Source organism: Lissotriton helveticus, chromosome 1_1 (assembly GCF_964261635.1).
Source record: "Lissotriton helveticus chromosome 1_1, aLisHel1.1, whole genome shotgun sequence".
Taxonomy (NCBI): domain Eukaryota; kingdom Metazoa; phylum Chordata; class Amphibia; order Caudata; family Salamandridae; genus Lissotriton; species Lissotriton helveticus.
In genome coordinates, this window is record NC_136057.1 from 1912633986 (window position 1) to 1912659128 (window position 25143).

At 49.9% G+C, this 25143-nt stretch overlaps 1 protein-coding gene across 1 annotated transcript in view; it reads right to left on the reverse strand.

The window, feature by feature from the left end:
* LAMC1 (laminin subunit gamma 1) overlaps positions 1-25143 on the reverse strand; it is a 365535-nt gene that overhangs the window by 53779 nt on the left and 286613 nt on the right. The window contains exon 19 of the mRNA XM_078643183.1: positions 13192-13397. Within this exon, the coding sequence (XP_078499309.1) occupies positions 13192-13397 (206 nt within the window). The remainder of the gene's footprint in view (positions 1-13191; positions 13398-25143) is intronic.

The window sequence follows — 25143 nt, forward strand, 5'->3', positions numbered from 1 at the left end:
GGGGGCAGGTGTTGTATAACCTGTTCTAGGGTGTCGTAGTGCGCCCTATCATAACGCGCCAGGAGCGCCTGTGTATTTGCGATGCGCCAAAAGTTTGCCGCCTGTGCAGCCACTCTTTTGCCTCCTGCCTCAAGCACTTTGGACTCCTTATCCGGGGGAGGAGCTTCACCCGTTGTCTGGGAGTTGGCACGTTTCCTGGCATTGGCAACCACAAGAGAGTCCAGTGGCAATTGTCCCCGGATGTAGACGGGGTCCGCAGGTGCAGGCCTGTACTTCTTTTCAATGCGAGGGTTGACCACTCTCGCCCTCGTAGGCTCCTTAAAAATGTCCCCAGCATGTTTGAGAACACCTTTCAGCATAGGAAGTGTCTTTACTGTCCTTTCAGAAATGGCAAAGGTGTCAAAAAGGAAGTCTTCCTCAACCGGGTCGGCATGCATGTCCACATCATGATTGGCCGCCGCCCTTTCAATTAGTGCATGAAATCCTGCTGAGTCCTCAGTCGGGGATGCACGTGCATTAAAGGTCTGCGGGTCTTGGCCCACACCTTGGGTGTTCTGGTCACCAGTGTCGTCGTATGAATCTGGTTGTACATCAGGTTCATCGATAGGGAAATTGTACTGCTCATCCTCATCATATTCCTCACCCACAGAGTGTTCTGGGGAGGGAGTAGGGCTCCGTCTTGGAGGAGGCTGAATCGGTTCCGTGAGGCCTGAGGCGTCAAGGGGCACCCTCTTCTCTTTCAGTGGGATGACGTAGGGGTCCACCGGCCCAGAAGTGATCTTCCGTTTATAGAGTGTCAGCTTGCCGGTGGCAGCATCGATGAAATGCTCTGAATCGTCTTCCGATTCGAGTACACGACGTGGAAGAGGGTCAGGCAGCGAGGAACCCTGTTTCGGAGCCGATTTCGTCGAAAACGCTTTCGGCGCCTCCTTAGGTGGCAAGAGAAAGAGGAGTTTCCCAGAAGGCTTAGCCGGAGCGTCCTTTTGCGGCTGCGGTAATGGCATCGGAGCCGATGGAGCAAAGGCTTTCTCCCTGATTCTCTGCAGTGACTCCGCAATGGGGGACGGTACACTGCCAGTGGGTTTCGTCGCCGACAAGGATGCTTTGAGCTGTCCCTCGGATCCGACGTCCTCTCGGGCCTTGTGCGTTTTGGGCGCGGAAACCGTCTTCGGCACCTCCGAATCTTGAGGCCGGGGCGCAGACTTCTTGTGCGTAGCCTCTTTGGAGCCGACCTTGGCGGGCTTGGACGGCGCCGTAGCCGCTGATCCGTGCCGACCATCTTTCTTGGGGGCCCCTTCTTCGGGCGTCGGTTTCGATTTCGGAGCATCGGAATCGACAGACTTCCTCGGCTTCTGCGGACCGGAGGTCGACGGAGCCGACGGGGTGACGGGCACCGACTTCTTCACAGGCACGGCAGCCATCTTAGGGACACTCGAGTCCTTTGGTTTCAGTTTCGATTTCGGGTCGGCCATTTTAGGTGTTGACGACCCCGATGGTTTCAGTTTCGGTTTCGAAACCGCGTGCCCAGCAAGTGAGTCCGTAGCCGGGCCCGAAGGCGGGGCTGTGGCTTGCGGCAACGGGTCCTGGGTAAGGCCGACAGGCGATCCCGTGTCCCGGTCGGTATCCTCGTAACCTTCGGGGCAGAGCTCGTCCGCTGAGCTATCCGCCGCGGCCCCATAAATTTCATCGTCGTCTCCTACCTCTTCGACGTATTCGAGGACCTGACCCGCGACTCCGTCGTCGTCTCCCGGATCCGCCTCGACCTCCGTCTGTGATGGGGAGATTTGTAGATGGTGACCCTGGACCTCTTCTTCCTGGTCGCCGAAGATGTTCTCCGGATCTGGGGCCGCTTGCCTAGCTTCCAAGCGCACCGCGCGCCGAAGCTTGAGAGTTTTCTTGGAGCGGAACTGTGCACAGGCCTTGCACTTGCCGTCGTCGTGGTCCGGCGAAAGGCACTTGTTACACACGGGGTGTAGATCGATGTGTGGGTACTTGGACCCACAGAGCGGGCAGTATTTAAACGGGCTCCGCTCCATGTCCGTAAAGGCTTGCAGTCGTGTCGCGATGAGAAGGCCTCAAAGTTTAGAAAGCGAAGAAAACTCCGCTTATTCCGGCTCCAAGAGACGGAAGACTCGAGACCGAGCGCAGACAATACCGACGCAAGAAAATCGAGGCCTTTTGGCCGCTAAAAGATAGATTTACTTGGTTCCGACAGTAAGACGTCGAGACCACATCCGAACCCAATGGCGGAAAAAAACAATCTGGGGATGGAGCCGATGCCCATGCGCACTGTAGTCCAGGGGAGGAGCCACCTATCTCAGGATACTTCGAAGACTCTTCCAGGACAACAATGTGCAATCATCCGAGCCCAACACTAGGCGGCGATCTAATGCTAAGATATGAATTTAGCAGCCCACATGCCTCGAACTTCATGGCATTCAGGAGACAAGCTGTCAACCTACAAGATCATAGATTTTTATGGATTATTTAGCACTGGCATCTCGATATTAGGTCAGACCTCATAATTGCTGGGTGATACTTCCTCAAGTATAAGGTCTGTGAACCAGTATTGTCTCTGCCATGATGGATCTATGAGAATGAGTCTGCAGGACTTTCCCTTCATTTTGGCAACCACATTGGGCGACAGGTGCATCAGTAGAAAAGCATAGCCAAACACCATCTTATTGAAAAAGCACTCCCCTTGAGTTTGGCTGGAAATGCCAGCATGCATAGAAGCAGCATTTCTTTTCGCAGTCGTCCGGCTTTCCCCATGTGGTAACACTTTGTTCAGAATGTTGTCCTTCAGAACCCACTGTGACTATTCTCTAGGGTTCTGCTGATATAGTCCCCTTGTTCGTGTTGTATGCCTGGAAGGTGTTCCGCAGCTAGCTATGTGGTGTTGAACTGCCCAATACCATAGTGTTGTGCCTCTAGTGACAATATCTGTGATCACGTTCCTCCCAGTTTGTGGATATAAACATTGTTACATGTTGTCTGTTACAATGTATTTGACACATATAGACACCTGAGCCCACAGTCCATCTAATTCTTCCTATTATGGAGGCATCATGCCCAGCAGGTACTTTAATAGAGAAACATTGACTTCTGATAGTTCCATTACCTGACTTGCCAAGGCATTGAGAGCAGTTCTATATCTAACATTGGATATCTATTTGCTTGCTTTGTGTCTAGTATACTGCTCCTAAGAATTGCAGCCTATGGGACAGTATAAAACAGGATTTGAGTGACTTTAGATTAAGACCTAAAGCCCTGAAAAAATTGATGCAGGCTGTAATTGAGCATTTTGTAGAAGTATGGATGAGACTATAACCATCCAGTCATGGACAGATGTGGTATCCTAGACATCTGAGCTGAGCATCTCTTGGGCCATGCATTTGGTAACTTTTCTGGGTGCTGGATGAAAGCCACAATGCAAAATTGGTTGTGGCAACCAGTTACATTAGGAATGTTTGGTTTTTTCAGTGGATGGGTAAGTGTAAAAATGCATCTTTGAGGTCAACAATGCCATATTTTTATTTTTCATGAAGAACGTTACCATTCTGAATGATTGTTTTCCTATGAAATGGGTCTGTATTATTTTGAGGTCTTCCTCCTGATAAAGTACATGGAATAGAATCGGACATTTGTTTCTAGATCAGTTCTATAACTCCTTTCATCGGCATGTTTTGAATGCATATTCTCAACAAAGCCAAGCGCCTGTTTTTGACTTTTGCTAGAGGTGGTGTTGGTGGAAGCTCAACAAATTCTAGCACATTAGCACACAGGATCAGATACAGGACCCACCAGTCTGTGGTGATTTTGCCCACTTTTTGTAAAACAGAGCCTGCGTACTATGAAACCTTGCATGGTTGGAAAATGGTAGCCAGAGCCTTGGAGTTATCAATGACGTCTGGCGTCCGAACCTCTCTGTTGTCTGCCTGTGTACTGGGATGAGGCTCTACAGTAGGGCGGGTATGAAATGGTCTGTACAGCATTTGTTGTTGCCGGGTATAGTATGTCCGAAACTAGTGAGGTTGATATGGTGGGTTACGGTGCAGCTGGTAACTGGTATCACCCATGGAATGGGTACTGTCTTTAGCCACAAAATGATTGTGGTCGATATTGTAAAGTTTCTTCTGATCTGTCCGTTTGGTATCTGTTAGCATTCTGGAGCGGACACAGGCAGAGAGGACAAGGGCAGAGAGGACAAGGGCAGAGAGGACAAGGGCAGAGAGGACAAGGGCAGAGAGGACAAGGGCAGAGAGGACAAGGGCAGAGAGGACAAGGGCAGTTTCCTGTTTGAGCCTGTTCGAGACTGGTCGGGACTAGGGCCAGAAATGCTGCCCTTTTTCTCATTTAGCAATACCCAGCCCACACCATCCACATCCACAAACAGAGCAACACATTCACACCAAATGTACACCACGCACAACACTATGCACAGATTAATATACCAGCCTGCACTACAAACCCAACCAAACCACATCTACACACCCTACTATCCCAACTACCACACATATCCACCATCACCTACAAACAGTACACAACTCTATCCTATACCACTAACCAATACACTCATCACTAACACAACACCAATCAAACCATACATAACTACATCCCACCCAGACACACTCTCCTTGCTGTAATTACACCTAACAGACCTTCCATCAGTTGTCCAACAAACACCCTCCTCTCCCTTCTACCATGATAACACTAACGCACAACACACACACCACCACCACACTTTGTGACTCTTGCAACACATATACTTTCAATGTAATTATGGATCTACATATTTATCACTTTTTTCTAATTTAGCATTTCCAATGCACTAACTCAGCCTATACTTCACTCAATATATCTTCTAGCCCAACCTTCTCACTTATCTCAAACTTCTTCTACTACTCCTTCCAATGCACTACCCTATCTCTCATCCTATACATCTATCAATATATCCTCTACTCTCTCATTTATCCTAAACTCCATACCACTACTATGATTGCCAAAATAACCCTTTCTAGACTCTCTCCTACTCTACCCCTCCTTGTATCATCTGACACCTCTTTTACTATGCCGATCCCCTAAAACAAACCTTTCTAAACTCTTTCCTCTGAGCCCTCCCCTCCAAAACTCCTTTTTACTCATCAACAAGCGCTATATAAATACAAACCTTTGTCCTCCACTATCCTTCTGCTATCATTCCAAATCCAAATACCTGACTAACCTATCCATCACTTAAAATGTACTTGCATGTTTTACTATACTAATTCAACACTAATCCTCTAAGGGTCCCGGAGTAGCGTGCTACTCGCCGAAAAAGCGCCTCAACGCCTTGTCAGGGGTAGTAAGCGCTATATAAATGCAATTACAATACAATACAATAGTGTGACATCCCTGAGAGGATGACAATGCAAGCACTGCAGGGGGAACAGATGGGTTTCATCAGAGCACAGGAAATCTGCTCTTAACATAGGTGTCATGAGCTTGCAATAGTCTTTCCTAACGCACAAGTTACTACTTTTGTAACAATATATCTGTAAGAGACATTGGTTAGTGATAGATTCCTTACCTTAGAATATTCCCCAGGCGTCAGACTGGATCCGGAAAGTTTTGCTTAGCAGTACCACTGCGCATTGGTAAGTGGCGTTGTGCGGCTCCGCGGCCGTCACGGGCATCGTGGGCGCCGAGATGATGCCACAGAGACTACTTAGGCGCCACCCATGCGCGCGGACGTCAGTTCTGCATACGACTTTCCGCGCCGAAACGCAGAGCATTGCAAGATACTGACCACTGGTGCATAAAACTAGGGCCCTAAAAGGGGATGACCTCAACCCTAGTAATCAGTTCGCAGAACGGGGAGGATGGGTGGGGCGGTAAGGAATCTATCACAAACTAATGACTTGCAGATATATCGTTATGCAAGTAGTAACTTGTGCATCTGAAAGAGACACGTTAATGATAGATTCCTTACCTTAGAATAGATACCTGAGCAATACCAACCCCGGTGGTGGGTCTGCGAACAAGATTACACCAGAAAGTCACGGAGCACAGAACGGCCAAAGAAGCCGTCTCTCCGGACCGGACTGTCAAGGAAGTAGTGTTTGGTAAATGTGTGCAGCGAGGCCCAGGTAGCTGCATGACAAATGTCCTGCAAGGGAACGCCACGACCCAAGCCAGTAGTGGCTGCAGTTGCCCTGGTCGAATGGGTACGCAGCCCCGCAGGAGGCTCCTTCTTGGCCAAGGAGTAACATGCTTTGAGGCACAGAACGACCCACCGGGAGAAGGTCCGTTTTTGCACAGCCTGACCTTTTTTGGCACCCACGTAGCAAACAAAAAGCTGATCATCCTCTTGGAATTGCTGCTTACGCTGCAGATAGAATGCGAGCGCCCGTTTTGGGTCCAGACGATGGAGTCTCTCCTCTTCCCTTGAAGGATGCAGAGGCGGAAAGAAGGTGGGCAAAGTGATGGTCTGCCCGATGTGGACGGGCATGACAACCTTTGGCAGAAAAGAAGGACCGGTCCTTAAAACCACCTTGACCGGATGAACGGAAAGGAAAGGAGGTTTGGAAGAAAGGGCCTGGAGCTGACTTGCTCTTTTGGCAGAGGTGATAGCAACCAGGCAAGCTGTCTTTAGCAGCTATGAAGGGGCTCGAAGGGAGCGCACATTAGAAAAGTCAAGACAAGATTTAAGTCGCACTGAGGCATTATGAAGGGTACGGGTGGAAACGTATGCATAATGCCTTTAAGAAAACGGTTAACAACCAGGGACTTAAAAAGAGAAGGCTGATCTGGAAGCCGCAGAAAGGCAGACATGGCCGAAAGATAACCTTTGATAGTGCCCAGAGCAGAGCCCTGCTGGGCCAAAGAGAGAAGGAACAGAAGAACCTCAGTAAGAGGGGCAGAAAGGGGATCCACAGCCTTCGCTGTGCACCATGCCACAAATCATATACCGTTTTGGTGGAGGGATGCCTGGCTGCCAGAATTACATCACAGACTTTGGGAGGAAGATCGAAAGGTGTCAACTGTCGCCGCTCAATCTACATGCATGGAGGTGGAGGCTGGACAGGTTCGGGTGGAGGATCGTCCCCTGCTGCTGCAACAGCAGATCCTCCCAAAGAGGCAGACAGATCAGGGGATCGATGCTCATACTGAGTAGCTCGGGATACCATACTCTTCTAGCCCAGTCCGGGGTCACAAGAATCACTTGGGCCAGGTCGCGCCTGATCTTCTTCAGCACTCTGGGCCGAAGTGGTATAGGCAGAAAGGCGTACAATAGACCGCAGCTCCACCGACGAAAAGCGTCTCCGAGCGAGTGCCGCCTTGGAAATTCCAACTCGTAGAACTGATGACATTGCACGTTCTCTTCGGTGGTGAATAGATCTAACCAAGGCTCTCCCCATTGCAGAAAGTGACCTTGCACCACATCCGAGTTCAGACGCCATTCGTGATCCACCATGCACCGGCGGCTGAGTTCGTCCGCCCATGCGTTCAGAGAACTTGCCAGGTGTTGAACCACCAAGGTAATGCCTTGATGTTCCAGCCATGTCCAGAGGCGCAGAGCCTCCAGACATAGGGTCCACGACCCCACCCCGCCCAGTTTGTTGCAATACCACATGGCGATGAGTTGTCCGTAAACACCTGCACTACACTTTCCCGGACCGACGGAAGGAATGCCTTCAGTGCAAGCCGGATCGCCCGCAGCTCTAGAAGGTTGATATGGAGCCAGGACTCCGTCGGAGACCAGAGGCCTCTGATCTCCACCTCTCCAATGTGGCCTCCCCATCCCAGGAGGGACACATCCGTCACCACTGTGTGCTCTGTTGGGGAAGGGAGAGGGATCTGCCACTGCCCCAATCGCGATTCGTGAGCCACCACTGCAACTGTCGTGCAGCGCCCTCCGAGATCTGGACGTGATAAGATCTGGACGTGATAGGACAGGTTGCCCTAATGCGGTGCCCACTGGAAATTCAGGTCCCATTGCAGAGCCCGCATATGCCATCTGGCATGTGTCACCAGCAGGATGCAGGAGGTCATCAGGCCCAGACGCGAGAGGGTCAGCCTGACAAACCCAGGATAGAGGCTGAAAGAGCTGAATCATAGCCTGAATATCCCGGACCCTCTGCTCCGGAGGATAAACCCGAAACAGCGTCGAATCCAGAACAGCTCTGATGAAGGGGAGCTTCTGAGAGTGACTAAGGTGCGACTTTGGCACATTGATGGAGAACCCCAGCAAATGCAAGAGGTCAGCCATAGTCTGGAGTTGGGAGATGACTGCTTGTGGTGAGCCCGCCTTCAACAGCTGTAGAGGTAGGTGAAGACTGACGCCCCCGACCTGTGCAGATGAGCAGCGACCACCACCATCACCTTCACCCGAGGGGCACTGGTAAGGCCGAAGGGGAGCACGGCAAACTGAAAATGCTCCTTGCCTACCGTGAACAGCAGGTAGCGCCGGTGGGCCAGCAGGACAGGGATGTGAAAATAAGCGTCCTGCAAGTCCAATGCTACCATCCAGTCTTCAGGGTCCAGGGCAGCCAGGACCTAAGCCAGAGTCAGCATCTTGAACTTCTCCTTCCGGAGGAAGCTATTGACGTCCCGGGGGTCCAAGATGGGGCGCAGGCCCCCCCTTGTCCTTCTTGGGGATCAGAAAGTAGTGGGAATAACAACCACTCCCTACTTCCTGACCGGGAACACGCTCGATGGCCCCCTTGGCCAGGAGGGCCGAGACTTCCTGACTAAGATGAGCCAAATGATCCCCCAACATGCGGTGGTACCGAGGTGGCATGGCCGGAGGGCAGGACAGAAAGGTGAGTGCGTAACCTTGGCTGATTATCTGCAGCACCCACTTGTCTGATGTCATTTCGCACCAGTGGTGGAGGCGGTGATGGATCCTGCCACCCACCGGCGTGGGGTGCTCCCTGAAGCTAGGATTAGGAAGGTTTAGAGGACGGAAGCAGCGGGGGTGGAAGTGGACTGACCCGCGCACTGGTTACCAGACCCGCCTCTGCGGAATCCACGGCTGCGCTGAGGCTGGTTCTGCACAGGCTTGCTGGAAGAGCGAGCCTGAGTGCCCCTGCCTTGGCCACGAAAGGAACGAAACCCAGGCGTGGCAGGGTTCTTTGTGGAAAGACCCAAAGTCTTGGCCGCGGCACAAGAGTCTTTAAAGCAATCCAGGGCATTGTCGGTCTTCTCGCCAAAGAGGCGGGAGCCATCAAAGGGCATGTCCATGAGCACGCTCTGGACATCGGGTGAGAACCCAGTGGAACACAACCAGGCGTGGCGCCGCAACGCCACAGTCGTAGAAAATGCTCTGCCCAACGAATCAGCGGTGTGCAAACCACACCAGAAGGCAAACTTCACCGCATCCTTACCCTCCGCAATTGCTTGGGAAAGGACAGCCTGGACCTCCTCACAACACTGAGGCAAGACCTGAGTTACCGAATCCCACACTGCATGTGAGTAACGGCCCAATAAGCAGGCGGTGATAACCGACCGCTACCCCAGGCTGGCTGAGGAGAACAACCTCTTACCAAATTGGTCTAGCCTTTTAAAGACCCTATCCGGCGGAGCCGTGGGAAAGGCACTCTGCGACGACGAGGCCTGAATGACCAGGCTCTCAGGCGTGGGTTGAGTGGTCAAGAAGGTGGGATCACCAGGCGCCGGGCGATGACGCCTAGCAATGTTTTTATCCACCAGCGCCCCCGTGGCCGGACGCAACCAGGTGCCCAAAAGGACTTCGGTGAGGGCCTCATTGAAAGGAAGCAGCGGCTCCGACGACGCAGATGCCGTCTAGAGCACCTCCGTAAGGAGGTTGGTTTTAAGGACCACCGTAGGGAGGTCGAGATTGAGAGCCGACGCAGCCCGACGCAGCACCACGGTGGAGGAAAGGCAAACCCCGGGTCAGAAGACACATCAAGATCGCCCGCATCTTCGAGGTCATCCACCCAATCGTGCTCGGAGTCACACTGCCGGGCAAGGTGGTCCTCGGAGCCGTCCCAGTCCTCTTCCGGCTCTGGCATAGATGGAGCCGGAGAGGGGACAAGTAGCGTTGGGAATGGCGCCAGCCAGGGCCGAGCGTGTCCCAATTCGGATCCCAGGTTGGAACGAAATGGTCCGGGAATTGGCACAGCAATGCTCCCGCACACAAATACACCGGGTATAACATAGGTAATATTCAGGTAATATGTGTATACAGATAAAGCCAAGTAATCAGTTGCAGGAATTCCAGTAAAACTTGAAAGTGGGTAGTTTATTATGGTCCACAACCAGCCATGGTCCGGGAATTGGGGCAGGAGTGTGAGAAACGGCACCCAGTGAGGCGCCTGTGGCGGAGCCAAGGGTGGCGTTGGAGCCGGCGCTGCACCTTGTGGAGCCAGCGCCTGAGCCGGCAGTGCAGGGTCCTGTGGCGCCAGGGCTAGTGCCGGTGGTGGAGCCGCTGGGCCAATAAGATCTGGACACGGGACTGCGGGCCGAAGGCAGGCCGGCGGGAGCTTGGGGCCTGATAATGCGGTCCATGGCAGCAAGAACCTCGTGCAACTGTTCGGGAGTCGCCGACGGACCCGGGTATAGCGGGCAGGCCGCGGGACTCCCCGGCTCCAGAGGAACCGCAGGGGCGGAGTCTCTGTCCCTCTCTTCCGCCTCCGGGAATGAACGGGGGGACGTCAGAGACCGAACACGCTTTTTAGACTTCTTTTGATGGCGTCGCTTAACGGAATCTGAAGGCGAAGACTTAAGAGCCCGAGGAGCGCCGGCTCCGGTCCCGCGAGCGGTCCTGTGAACGGCCCCTAGAACCCGAGCGGCGGTGAGAGGAGTGCCGGACCTCCAGCAACTTCCGGCGCCACTCCCGCAAGGCCTATGGGGCCATGGCTCGACAGTCCCGGGAGTCGTGATCGGTCTCCAGGCAGTAGAGGCACACATCGTGGGGGTCCGCCACCAACATGTTACGGCGGCACGACCCACAAGACTTAAAACCGGGCATCCCTACGTGCACCAGGAGACAAGAAAAGGAGATAAAACGTCCCAAAAAAGTAGTAAAAAAATGTCCGGATCTGCGCTTTCGGCGCAGAAAAATAAAGAACTGATATCAGCGCGCACGGGTGGCGCCTAAGTAGTCTCCGTGACGTCATCTCGGCGCTCACGACGCCAGCGAAGGACGTGGAGCCACACGACACCACCTACCGACGCGCAGGGGTACTGCTAAGCAAAATTTCCCAGATCCAGTCTGACGCCTGGGGAATATTCCAAGGTAAGGAATCGATCACTAATGAGTCTCTTTCAGATATCTACAACAAACTTCAGCAACGGGGTCGACTAAGGGACAAGGAACGGCAAGCAGCCACTGCCCATCTGGAAACAAGCAGTGGCAATGCCAATAGGTCTGGATTTAAAGGAATGTTGTACGGCAATGTGAAGCATTACAAGTAAATAGCATGGCAACAGGTAGGTATTGTGAGGAAGCAAATAACTGCAGAATAATACTGGTTTAGACTAAAAGGTCAGGTGACAGTTGCACTGGCAAGCCAGACTTGAAAATCCATGTAGGTTAATTACTGCCCTCCTCCTATCTGTGCTGCTGCCAGAGCAAAACAACAAATTATCTAGTTGTCTAAGACTCTTTAATAGCAATCTAATGTCATGTGTCCCCATGAAAGATAAATCTTAGACAGCTGGATAAATACAGAAAATGATGTCAGGTGCTGGAGGCCAAGCACTTATCCTGGCTCCCAACATGTGGGCAGAGCAAACCCCCCTCTCTGGTAATGCTCACATAATTTTCTGGCAACAGCGGCTCTGTCAAACCAGACCATAAAAAGGGAGCCTGCAGAGGGAGCACCATCTTGTGCACCCATGCAACACAGACAGCACCTACACAATTCCAACAAATTTTGAGGTTACGGCTGGTTGCCTATTATGGCAACAGCACCAGCCCGTAAATGGAAGAAGCAGTGGACAGTCTCCTGGCCGGTGTACTTCCAGGCTCAACCACTGAATGGGAGATATGCACAGCAAATGAATCAATAACATGTTTGTCCTTACAAAGTTATCATATTCAACATCTGCAGCCTCTTTACAGCTTGGCCTAAGGGCAATACTCCAAAGGGGCAAAAGCCACACTTGGTATGGGCCAGGATAGACACTAAAGGGGATTTCCTCCCACAACAAAGCTAGCTCTCTGCCAATGAATAGTAAAGCAGAAATGTAGAAGTCCTCCATCAGGACCTGAGAACTTACTTCCGGAACAAATCTGGCTATAACATTTACAGTATAGGTGAGCACAACATTCCAAATTCATTAATTGAACTTTATTTCCAACATTGGCAAAATGACGCAGAGCACTTTGATGCATTACCAAATGATATACACTGGAGCGCTAAAGTTTTTTAATTAAGAATTGTATAGCAATTGACAGTCTGGTGTTCAAAATACAAACTCAGCAGAAAGATGGCCTGAGGGCCACTTGTTAAAGTAGTGCCCCATCGGCTGGCTAAGCAGTGTTTTGCCTGAAAGGCACAGTGCAGTTTTGTGTGTGAAGCTGCACATATTCTTTCTTGGTCTTAAAAATGGAAAGCCAAAATGTTAAGCCTCCAATGAACTTTCTGTGAAATTTAAACATGTATTAATATTAGAGATATCATAATTAGGAACTGCAATAAGCTACAATTGAGCATGCAAAGTGCATACCCACGAGTCTCCATAGTAGTCATATACATCGCAGCCTGGCCGACAAGCCCCTAGATCGTTAATTCAATTCTCTACTGGAAAACAGCCTTCATCTCTTTCATGGCAACCATGACTGATGAGACAGCACCAACCCCACAATATTCAAAACCGTCCCACGTATACACTGCTACTGAAAGGAATGTAAGAGTATCATCTCATAGAAGAAACATCCCTTGGAAAACTGGGGCATTTAGTAAATGCCCTCCCTTTAGGGACTGGTTAATTTACTTAGTGATTACCCAATAATTGTTCCACTTGTCCAATAAACAGAATTGTGCAAGACATGACAAATCTAGTCCAATTAGAAGTGGAAAGGCGAAGGTTAATGTTCTGTGTGCAAAGACTTAGAATAGAGTTTAAATATTTATGTTCTCCCTCAATGAATCTAAAGAGTAATCAGCATTCGGCCTACAATCTGAACAGTGCAGGAATCCAAAACTGTGTTTGATAGTCTGGTGATGTATTACTACTCACCACATTAGCAATGGCAGCCTTTGCTCTCTCCAGCTCTTCACGGGCCGTCTCTATCAGAGTCCCCGTGTTCTCTACCCGGACACGAGCCTCTTGTGCAATGTCTTCTGTGTCCCCCACAGTCTTACGGATATTCTCAAGTCGCCCAAGCTGGCTCGTCAAGGTGTTGTTTATTTCAGCCAAACGATCCACTAGGCCCTGGTCTACATCTGGAATCAAACAAAAACATACATGCAGCATAAGGAAGTTGGCATGAAGACTCAGCAAATTGACAATGTGCTGCTATCAAAAGGTATGACCTACCAGTCACAAGTGTGAATACCAGCAGGGCCACATCAGTCTCATCCTTCTAGCATCAATAAACTGGGCACCATGAACCTGGCTAATTACTACACTTCTTTAAAGTTTATTGAAAAGCCAAACTGCAGTACTAACCAAATACAAAACATTTAGTGTCACAATGCAACATCATTCTTGCAAATACATGGATAGCCTCACGATGGGCAAAAATGATTAATGCAAAAAGAATAATTGATGGACGGAATGCTGAACAATGTCAAACATTCACCCCCCAGAACAGAGCTCTAGACCTAAATCCATCATTTATTTTGTTCACCATGGCATTCCAGTATGGACCCAGCCATATTTATTTTATTTTGAAAGTTTTATATAGCGCGAACAAGATCTTTGCAGATATCAGAGCGCTTTACAAAAAACAAAAACAGGGGGTGGGAAAAACAAGAGAGCGATTAACAAGTCTTTGAGCAAATGTAAATGTATATGTATTTATATAGCGCAAATCACTGACCGAGGTCGGTATCTAAGCGCTTGCTTAGGGAACCCGTCCTGGTATTCCCCTGTGAGATAACCCCGGCAGGGTATCCACAAGGTGAAAGCCAGGCATCCCGCCGCGAGGGGCCGTTGTGGAGATTAAGCAAGCTATTGCCCAGAGTCACAGAGTGTGAACCTGTGAGTCGAGAAGGCACCGGAGTGAGAATTATCGAGTCTGTGGAATTTTTTGAGCCCAAGACCCGCCGAGGCGGGGAATTGAACCCTGGTCCAGGGCCGATCTCAGCTTCCGGGTCTGCCGCCTCTAACCCCTGAGCCACACTTCTCCAAAGAATAGTTATAGGTAATAGATGAGTAGCAAAATAGGGTAGATACATGAGGGAGCATAGTCAATCAGCTAAAACAATAATACAAGTAGACAGTCAGATAAACGAATATTACACAAAGGTGAGGAGTCTCAAATAGTTCCAAAGTGAAGTACAAGTTCAGGTGAATTTAGCCATGAGGATAGCTTTCACTTCTTTCTTAAAAAATGTAGTGGAGGTGATAAGTCTGGTTTCTGGAGGGAGTGAATTCCAGATCATGGGTGCCATTCCTGAAAAGGATCGCTTATATGTTTTTTCCTTCCAGAATCTACGTGGTTTTAGACGAAGATTCTTTGTACTTCTTGTGGTTCTTGAGCCACCAGAAATTGTCAGCTTCTGAGTGAGGTAGCCGGGTGAGCTGTGGTGTATAGCCCTTTGAGTCATGCACACAATTTTCAGATGTATTCTGGCCTCAAAAGGCAGCCAGTTTAAGGATTTTAGGTCAGGGGAAATATGCGAGTGTTTTTTTGATCTAGTGATAAGTCTCGCTGCAGCGTTCAAAGAGGCTCTCAGGGGTGCAGTTGTAGAAAGGGGAGTCCGCAGAGGGCGACGCTACCGTAGTCTAAGCGCGGCATGACTAGGGCTTGTACTGCAGTTTGGAAGTACTTGGCTGGGAGGAAGGGTTTAAGTTTCCTCAAAGTATTGATTTGGAAATTAGCTCCCTTAGTTGCCTTGATGATATGCTGTTGCATGTTGAGATTGGCGTCAAGTGTTATGCCTAAAGATTTTGCTGAGTCCACGATGGTAGGTTGGACATTGAGTGCAGTTAGGTGCTTAAGCCAGGTTTGAGTAGTGGAGCTTTTCGCGGGAGTTGAGATCAGAAGGAACTCAGTTTTCAGAGCATTGAATTTGAGGTGATTATCGGCAAGCCATGATTGGGTGTTTCTGATCGTTGAGTTCAGCAGTTTGATGTCTTTGGGGGACTGTAATTTCAGATATAGTTGGGTGTCGTCAGCGTACATGTGAAAGTGAACATTAGATGCTTGTAACAAAGTGGTGAGAGGTTCCATGACCAGGTTGAACAATGTTGGAGATGGGGAAGATCCTTGTGGGACGCCTAATGTTACAGGCACTGGTGAGGACATCAGGTTGTTGCTCTTGAATTTCTGAGACCGGTTATGTAGAAAGGAAGTGAACCACTTGAGAACAGTCCCAGACAGACCCATTCTGGTGTTTAACAACTCGAGTAAGTTCTCGTGTTTTACTGTGTCAAATGCTGAGGAGAGATCAAGAAGGATGAGGAGGCAGGAATAGTTTTGATCTAGGATTTGGAGGGTGTCATCAATTATGTGTGTCATAGCAGTTTCAGTACTGTGCCCTGCTCGGAAGCCTGATTGATGAGGGTTGAGGAGGTCAAACCGATCAATGTGTTTTGTTAATTGGAGTTGTACGCATTTTTCCAACAGTTTGGCAAGGGTGGGAATGTTGGTAATAGGACGGTAATGGTTTAGGTCAGTAGGGTCAGCTGTTGGTTTCTTGAGTATAGGTGTGACTTGTCCAACTTTGAGGGAGTCGGGGATGCGTCCCTGTTGAAGTGAACTGTTAATAATTTTAGTCCAGAGTGGTAGAAGTAGTGGGATGAAGTCCTTTACAGCGTTAGCAGGAAGGGTATCTGTGAGGTGATTAGAAGGTTTCAGTGTGGTGAGCAGTTTGTTAATTGTTTCTTCCGAGTAGGTGTCAAAGGATGACCATGTAGCATGGTTCTTTGGTTCATTGGGTGTTATGCTGTGGGGGTTGGAGTAAAGGCTTACGTCATTGAGGAGATCGTTCCTTATGTTATCAGTCTTTAGGTTCAATAAAGAAGTTTGTACCTCCTGTTTGAACACTGAGACCCTGAGCCATGCATTTCTTCTTAACATGATACTGGTGTTTATGGATCTTGCCGCAGTGTCTGCTGCGCCTAAGGCGCACTTAATGGAAGTGTTAGTTATTATCTTCCCTTCTTGTATCAGCTGATCTGCCCTTTTTTGATGTTCCTTAGGGAGATGTGTAATGAGTTTTTCTAACTCATCATAATGAGCTCTATCATAACGTGCAAGTAGCGCTTGAGTATTTGCTATGCGCCAGCTGTTTGCTGCTTGGGATGCTACTCTTTTGCAAGAGGCATCTATTAACTTGGACTCCTTGTCAGGAGGAGGAGCTTCTCCTGCTGTTAGTGAGTTTTCCCTCTTACGAGCGTTTGATACTACTAACGAGTCCAGAGATATTTGCCCCTTAATAAATACTGGGTCTTTTGGGGCTGCCTTATACTTTTTGTCAATTCTTGGGTTTAACACCCTAGCCCTCACCGGGTCTCTGAATATGTCTGATGTGTGAGTGAGGAGACCCTTAAGCATCGGTAGGGTCCCTGAAGATTTTTGTGCAGCAGGTAGTGTTTCCAAAAGGAAATCTTCTATCTGAGGTTCGGTATGTAAATCTACCTTGTGGTATTTTGCGGCCCTATTAATTAATTGTGCAAAACCCGAATTATCATCGGGGGAGACGGTTTTGAGGGATACAGGTCAGGGTCATTATCATTATCTGACACTGCGTCATAATCCTCCCATGGGTCTGTGTCTTCTGGGATAGTATTGTTCACATCCCTAGGAAGGTCCCCATCCCCTGTGTCACTTTCTACATCTGTTTGTGGTGTAGATGGGCGTGGTGTAGAAGGTGGAGGAATAGCTGGCAGAGTATGAGGAAGAGGAGAAGAGGGTGTGTCCATAGGCTGTGGAGAAAGGGAGGAGTTGTATTTGTCCCCATTGTTCTCTTCTTAGGGGGGAGGAGCTTTGTCCTCCAACTGTTGAGTCTTCCTCTTTTTAGGTAGTTTTGTCACCACCTTGCCAGTTTGTGGATCAATGAACAAAGTCTTTTGTTTTGGATCTGTTTGTTGCTCCTGTGTCGGTACCGAAGTATTTGGGTCCGAAAGGTGCTTTTGCTTCTGTGTCTCGGTGTTATGTGTTTTCGGCACCGAGAGTTTGCTCGAGTCCGATTTTTTCGGTGTCGAGGGAGTCTTCGACGTCTAAGCATCTTTCGGTTTCGACATGGAATGTTTCAACTGCAAGCTCTCTTTGGTATGGAGCTTCGGTGTCGATGTTGACCGTTTCTCGGCTCAGACATAGTGGGAGGCCGAGTGTTTCGGTTTCGTTGCTGAGCCAGAAGGCGGGGCGTCGGAAACTTTTTTTGGTTGTCTGACCGGGCTCGAAGGCGGGGTCGACACCAATCGGGGTCGGTTTTTTGGCAAAGGGACGTCGTCACTCACTGTTTGATGAACGTCGACTTCAGACTCGTCCGCTTCCGACCCCGACCCGTCCTCATCTTCTTCTTCCTCCTCAGGGTGTTGGACCTCGAACAGTTCTGGGATTGCATCTGACTCCATCCTCGACATCTCGTGTCTTCGGGCTCGACGGTTTCTAATCGTCGACTTGGAGGAGAAAGCCGCGCAGGCTTCACAGTTCCTGGATTCGTGGTCAGGTGATAAACAGAGGTTGCACACCTCGTGTAGGTCCTTGTGTGGGAATTTAGCACCACACGTTGGACATTTTTTGAATGGAGTCCTTTACATGGACTCCAGGCTGGACTACGTCGAGATAGGCCTCTCGGTCTCGTCGACGTAGAGTTGAAAATTTTTGTTGTTGACGTCGAAGCGCGTCGAAATGGGAATGAACTCGCACTCGATAAACAATACCGTCGAATTGGAAAGGGAATACGCGCCGAAATATAACTTCTTTCTCGAAGTCGATTCGGAGCGCTTCGATCCTCATCCGACCCGATGGCGGAAAAAAACAATCTAAGGATGGAGCCGATGCCCATGCGCACTATCACCTAAGGGAGGAGTCACCAGCCTCGTGACTACAAAAGACTTCTCCAGGAGAAAAACAACTGCAATTATCTGAGCCTAACACCAGATGGCGATCTATTCATAAATGTACCATCTGCAGCCCATATGCCTCGAACACATTGATTATGTATTTTTAATCAAAGGCATTTAGGTCTCCTTATTGGACGTTATACATAGGATAACAACGCCTCAACACCATGGATATTTGAAAACTTGTTTTATATAATGTGATTAGCTAATAAAAAATTGGATTGACTAGACTAATTGAGTGATTATTCTTATATGTGACTCAGGGGGGTCGTAGGGCAGCTCGACCCTTGGAGTCTAAGCACTGAATGTAATAGTTCCTTACCTGTCGGTGTAGTTTTGCAGCTCAAAGAATGTTATGGATTCACTATGCTGTGCATTATTCCGCCATCTAAAGGTTGGGTCCGGAATTGTAGTATTTCTTCTCTAATTTTTTTTTAATTTGCTGTTGGTGGGCGTCGACGACGTAGTACCATTTGGTGCCCTTCTGTGACGTAGACGGGATTCCTCCGGAAGCTCCCACCTTTGGTAGCCATCTTTGGATTCTTTTTTTTTCTCTCTTTTCTTTGTCCTTTCCTTTTATTCTCTCCCACTTATAGTTCTCTTCCTTGGCGGAGGATGGTGGGTTCACTAGTGAATCCAGAAAATTCTTCAAGCTGCAAAACTACACCGACAGGTAAGACAATTAGTAGTTTTGCAGCGTGAATCTTTCCTGGATTCACTACGCTGTGCATAGACTTTGTAGCGGGTTGCTAGTCTTGTGGTGGCTGGGTGGAAGATGAACTTTGGTTTGTAAATACATGCTGTAAGACCTTTTGTCCTACTTGTGCTTCCTTGTTCATTTGAATGCCCACACAGTAAGGTTTGGTGAATGTGTGTACAGAAGACCACGATGCAGCCATGCAAATGTCTTGATCTGAAGTGTTAGCAAGAAATGTAATAGTTGCTCCTTTCTTCCTTGTTAAATGCGCCCGTGGTGCCCCTTGTAAAGTTTGTCCTGCTTGTTTGTGGCAGAATTGTATGGCTTGTGCTACCCATCTTGCGATTGTGCTCTTGGTTACTGATCTTCCAAGAAAACGTTTTGCAAAGGATACAAATAATGAATATGCTACTTACCAGTATGCATCTGTTCTTGGCATGTAGGGCTGCTAACATTCATATCTGTTGCATTAGATCGCCGCCTAGTGTTGGGTCCGGATGATCGCACATTGTTGTCCTGGAAGAGTCTTCGAAGTATCCTGAGATAGGTGGCTCCTCCCCTGGACTACAGTGCGCATGGGCATCGGCTCCATCCCCAGATTGTTTTTAGCCATTGTGGCAGAGATGGAGTGTAAAGTGTAAAGGATGTCCATGCTAATGATTGAATGCAAGAGTATGTCTGCAGCTGCGACAGGCACCGGGGAGGAGGGTGGGCGATATGAATGTTAGCAGCCCTACATGCCAAGAACAGATGCATACTGGTAAGTAGCATATTCAGTTCGAGGCATGTGGGCTGCTAAATTCATATCTGTTGCATAGAATATATAGCAGTCCCTCCATTAGCGGTGGTTGCCCGTGCCAGCTGCAGAAACCTGAAAAAGTGTCTTGAGAACAGCCTGCCCAACAGCTGCCTGCTGTTTGGAATGCACATCAACACAGTAGTGTTTTGTAAAGGTATGTGGTGTAACCCATGTGGCTGCTCTACAAATGTCCTCTAAAGGAATGTTCCCCAGGAAAGCCATGGATGCCCCCAATTTGCGTGTGGAGTGCGCCCTTGGGGGTATTGTTAAGGTGCGTTTAGCCTTTTGATAGCAGATCTGGATGCACTTAACAATCCATCTGGCTATTCCTGCTTTGGAAATAGGGTTGCCCTTGTGCTGTGGCGAGAAGGCAACAAAAAGTTGTTTTGTTTTCCTAAAGTGTTGTGTCCTGTCAATATAGTACATCAACGCCCTTCTAACATCCAAAGTATGGAGCATTCTTTCCGCCACCGTTTGTGGGTTTTGGAAGAATGCAGGCAAGTCAATAGTTTGGTTGAGATGAAACTGTGACACCACCTTCGGAAGGAATTTAGGGTTAGTACGTAGTACCACCCTATTTGGATGAATTTGTATGAATGGCTCTTGGATTGTAAGCGCTTGCAGCTCACTAACACGTCTCAGTGACGTAATAGCAATAAGGAAAGCCACTTTCCATGTTAGGAACTGGAGTTCACACGAGTGTAGTGGCTCAAAAGGTGGTCCCATCAGCCTGGTGAGGACCACATTGAGGTTCCACACCGGAGCTGGCGGTGTTCTTGGGGGAATGACTCGTTTGAGACCTTCAAGGAAAGCCTTAATGGCAGGCACTCTGAAGACAGAGAGATGTTGCCTGTTCTGAAGGTAAGCTGCTATGGCGGATAGATGTATCCGAATGGAAGTGTAGGCGAGATTGCACTTGTAAAGATGTAACAGATAGCAAATGATGTTAGGGATAGATGCATCTAGCGGGTTTATGTTATTGGCTGTACAGTGAAGAACAAAACACTTCCATTTAGCAGCATAGCATGCTCTGGTAGTCGGCTTCCTTGCCTCCTTGATGATGTCCATGCATTCTGGAGGTAGGCGAAGGTAGCCAAACTCTAGGACTTCAGGAGCCAGATCGCCAGGTTGAGCTGTTGCGAATCTGGATGCTGAATGTCTCCATGGTTCTGCGTCAAAAGCCTGGGCGTTAGGCGCAGCCTTTGATGCGGCACCACCGAGAGCTCCAGAAACGTTGTGTACCATGCTTGGCGTGCCCACGTTGGAGCAACTAGGATGAGTGTCATCGAGTGCTGCTTTAGTTTTCTTGCCACCAGCGGTTTCAGAGGGGCTGGTGGAAAAGCGTACGCAAATTTGCCTGACCAGTTCATCCATATCGCATTCCCCTGCGATTGTGGGTGAGGGAACCTGGCGGCAAAGTGTTGGCATTTTGCGTTTTCGTTTGTGGCAAACAGGTCTATCTCCGGATGACCCCACTGCTGGAAGTACGGGCGGAGTACTGATGGGTGTAACTCCCACTCGTGCATTTGATGGCTGTATCTGCTGAGCAGATCCGCCATCTGATTGTCCTTGCCCGGGAGGTGTTCTGCCATGAGGAAAATGTTCCTCTGAATGGCCCACTTCCACATGCTCTGAGCCAGATGAGACAGCTGTGGCGAGTGGGTGCCTCCCTGCTTTTGAATGTAGTACATCGCTGTCATGTTGTCCGTCCGGACTAACACTACCTTGTTGCACAGATGTACATTGAAGGACTTGAGCGCCATGAAGATTGCCATCAGTTCCAGATAGTTGATGTGCATCTTCTGTTGCTGCGTCGTCCATAGTCCCTGCACTGTGTAAGTGAGCAGATGAGCTCCCCATCCCTGGAGAGATGCGTCCGTCGTCAGGGTAATCTGTGGCACTGGCTCTTGGAACAGTCGGCCCTTGCAAAGGTTGTGTGGATTCCACCAATGCAGAGAGTTGAACGCCCGACTGGTAACCAACACTAGGTCTGTCAATTGTCCCTGAGCCTGAGTCCACTGGTTTGCTAAGCACTCCTGGAGCGGACGCATATGTAACCGTGCGTGAGGGACTATGAAGATGCAGGAGGCCATCATGCCAATCAACTGCATGAACACTCTCGCTGGAAGCGAGTGTTGTGGTCTGAACTTTTGGATCAGAGACTGCATGCTGTCTATCCTGACCTGGTTTGGCTGAGCCATAGCCGTCAGGGTATTGATCGTCGCGCCCAGAAACTGCCGCACATGTGCCGGCTGAAGGTGCGACTTTGGGTAGTTCAGCGAGAAGCCCAGATTGTGAAGGAGGTGAATGGTAGTCGACATGTCCGCGGCGCACTGTTGTTCCGACTTGGCTTGAACGAGCCAGTCGTCTAGGTAGGGGTAGACATGGATATTCTGCCTCCTGAGGTGCGCCGCTACCGTCGCCAGACACTTGGTAAACACTCTTGGGGCGGTGGTCACTCCGAAGGGTAGGACTTTGAACTGATAATGCCTTCCTTGGATAGTGAACCTGAGGTACTTTCTGTGGGATGGGTGTAGTGGTATGTGGAAATAAGCATCCTTGAGGTCTAAGGTTGCCAAGAAGTCCCCTTGGTTTAACAAGGGAAGAATCTGTTGCAGTGTAAGCATATGGAAATGTTCTGACAGTACATACAGGTTGAGGGGACGCAGATCCAGAATGGGTCTGAGAGATCCGTCCTTCTTTGGAATAAGGAAGTACAGGGAATATACCCCTGTGCCTTCCTCCTCCACTGGCACGAGCTCGATTGCGCCTTTTTGCAGCATCACCACTACCTCTTGCTGCAATAAGTGCAAGTGCTCTGCGGACATAGGCCGTTGCCTTGGGGGAATGTTGAGTGGACTTCAACTCTAGACAATAACCGTACTGGACAAGTTTCGTACCCACCTGTCTGTGGTGATGTTTGTCCAGAGTGGCAGGAACTGCTGTAGTCTCCCCCCGACAGGTGTTAAATGGTCAGGGGGCAGTGACAGAGAGTCACTGTTTGTTTGGGGCAGAGGAGCGGGAGTTGTTGTTTCCTCTGCCACGTCCTCTGGTACTGTTTCCTCGATAATTCCCTTTATTCTGCTTTGGGTAGGAGGACTGTGCTCCACCTCTAGTGAACTGTGATTGTTGACCCATCTGTCCTCTGGTGACTCCACGTGCACCTGAGCGACGAAAAGTGTTGCCCCGGAATTGTTGTGATTGAAGGGCCCCCATAGACTTAGCTGTTTCGTTGTCTTTCTTAATCTTTTCGAGGGTGGTGTCAACATCAGGACCAAACAGTCTATCAGGATTGACGGGCTGATTGAGTATGGTCGTTTGAATGTCCGGTTTAAACCCTGATATGCGTAGCCACGCTTGTCGTCTGAGCATGACGCTAGTGTTAATAGCCCTAGCTGCTGTGTCAGTGGCATCAAGTGCACACTTTATGGCTGCGTTGGAGATGAGTTTGCCCTCCTCTATAAGCAGTTTGGTAGCCTCTTGAAACTGCAAAGGCAGGTGTTCTAAAACTTGCTCAAGGGTGTCGTAATGCGCCCTATCATAACGTGCCAATAGTGCCTGTGTATTCGCAATACGCCAGAAATTTGCGGCTTGCGCAGCTACCCTTTTGCCCCCTGCCTCAAGCACTTTAGACTCCTTGTCTGGGGGAGGAGCTTCACCCGTCGTCTGGGAGTTTGCCCGTTTGCGGGCATTCGCGACCACAAGAGAGTCTAGTGGCAACTGTCCCCGAATGTATGCAGGGTCTGCAGGTGCTGGTTTGTATTTCTTTTCGATGCGTGGATTGACCACCCTCGCCCTGGTAGGCTCTTTAAAGATGTCCGCAGCATGCTTAAGGACACCTTTGAGCATAGGTAGAGTCTTTACTGTCCTTTCGGAGACAGAAAAAGTGTCAAACAGAAAATCGTCCTCCACTGGGTCAGCATGCATGTCCACATCATGATTAGCAGCTGCCCGTTCAATGAGTGCATGAAAACCTGCAGAGTCTTCTGTTGGGGATGCACGTGCACTGAAAGGCTGTGGGCCCTGCCCCACAATCTGTATCCCTTGGTCGCCTATGTCGTCATAGGAATCCTGCTGTGCATTGGGTTCATTGATGGGGAAAGTGTACTGGTCATCTTGTCCATATTCCTCTCCCTCAGAGTGTTCGGGGGAAGGTGTCGGACTCCTTCTAGGAGGAGGCTGGATAGGTTCAATCAGGACTGGAGCGTCCTGTGCAAGCCTCTTCTTCTTCAGTGGGATAACATAAGAGTCCACTGGGTGGGAAGTGATCTTCCTCTTGTAAAGGGTCAACTTGCCCGTGTCTGCGTTGATAAAACGCTCCGAATCGTCTCCTGAGTCGAGTTGTCGACCCGATACTCCAGCAGACGTGGACGAGTCCGATGTCTTTGGCGCCGTCTTTGGCGCAAAGGCCTTTGGAGCCTCCTTCGGCGGCAGAAGGAAGAGAAGTTTGCTAGCAGGCTTCGCCGGCATGTCCATCGGCTTCTGGTGCGACTGCGCCGGAGCCGACGTCGTAGAGGCCTTATCCCAAATTCTCTGGAGTGAATCGGCGATGAGGGATGCGTCACTCACGGCGGCACTTGGCGCCGACGAGGAGGCCTTCACCTTGCCTTCGGAACCGACGTCTTGTGGGCCCTTCGGAGTCTTAGACGTCGATGCTGCAGCCGTAGACACCGAGTCCTTGGACCGAAGTGTTGAGCTTCCGCTCTTCGATCCGTGGGATCGCACAGGCTCCGTGTCAACCACGCGTCCGACTAACGATGTCCCAGTCGGTACCGGAGTCTTGTCGCTGGCTTTTGCGGACTTTGACGGCGTCGTCCCGGTCGACCCGTGCCGGACGACCTTCTTAGAGGATGCCTCCACCGTTGACGACTTCGGCACTGTCGAATCGACAGTCTTCTTCGACTTCTGTGGACCGGAGGCCGACGGAGTCGATGAGGTAGCAGGCTTTGGTGTTTTCGGTGGAACGGCCGCCATCTTAGATGCACTCGAATCCGTTAGTTTCGGTTTCGTTTTCGGGTCGGCCATTTTAGGTGTAGTCGATACCGTTTGTTTCGGTTTCGATACGGGCTGCGTAGCAAGTATGTCCGTGGCCGGGCCTGAAGGCGGGGCCGTGGCTTGCGGTACGGCCGAGTGGCGATCCCGTGACCCGAGCCTGATCCACGTAACCTTCGGGCATAGCTCATCCCCTGAGCTATCTTCCGCGGCCCCATAAACTTCTTCGACGTCCCCTACCTCGTCGACGTATTCAAGGCCTTGATCTACGACTCCGTAGTCATCTTCCGGATCCGCCTCGACCTCCGTCGCGGGCGGCGAGATTTCAAGATGATGGCTTAGGCCCTCTTCTTCCTGTTCGCCGAAGATGTTCTCTGGAGCCGGGGCCGCTTGTCTGGCCTCGAGGCGCACCGCGCGCCGAAGCTTGAGCGTCTTCTTTGATCTGAATCTGGAGCAGGCCATG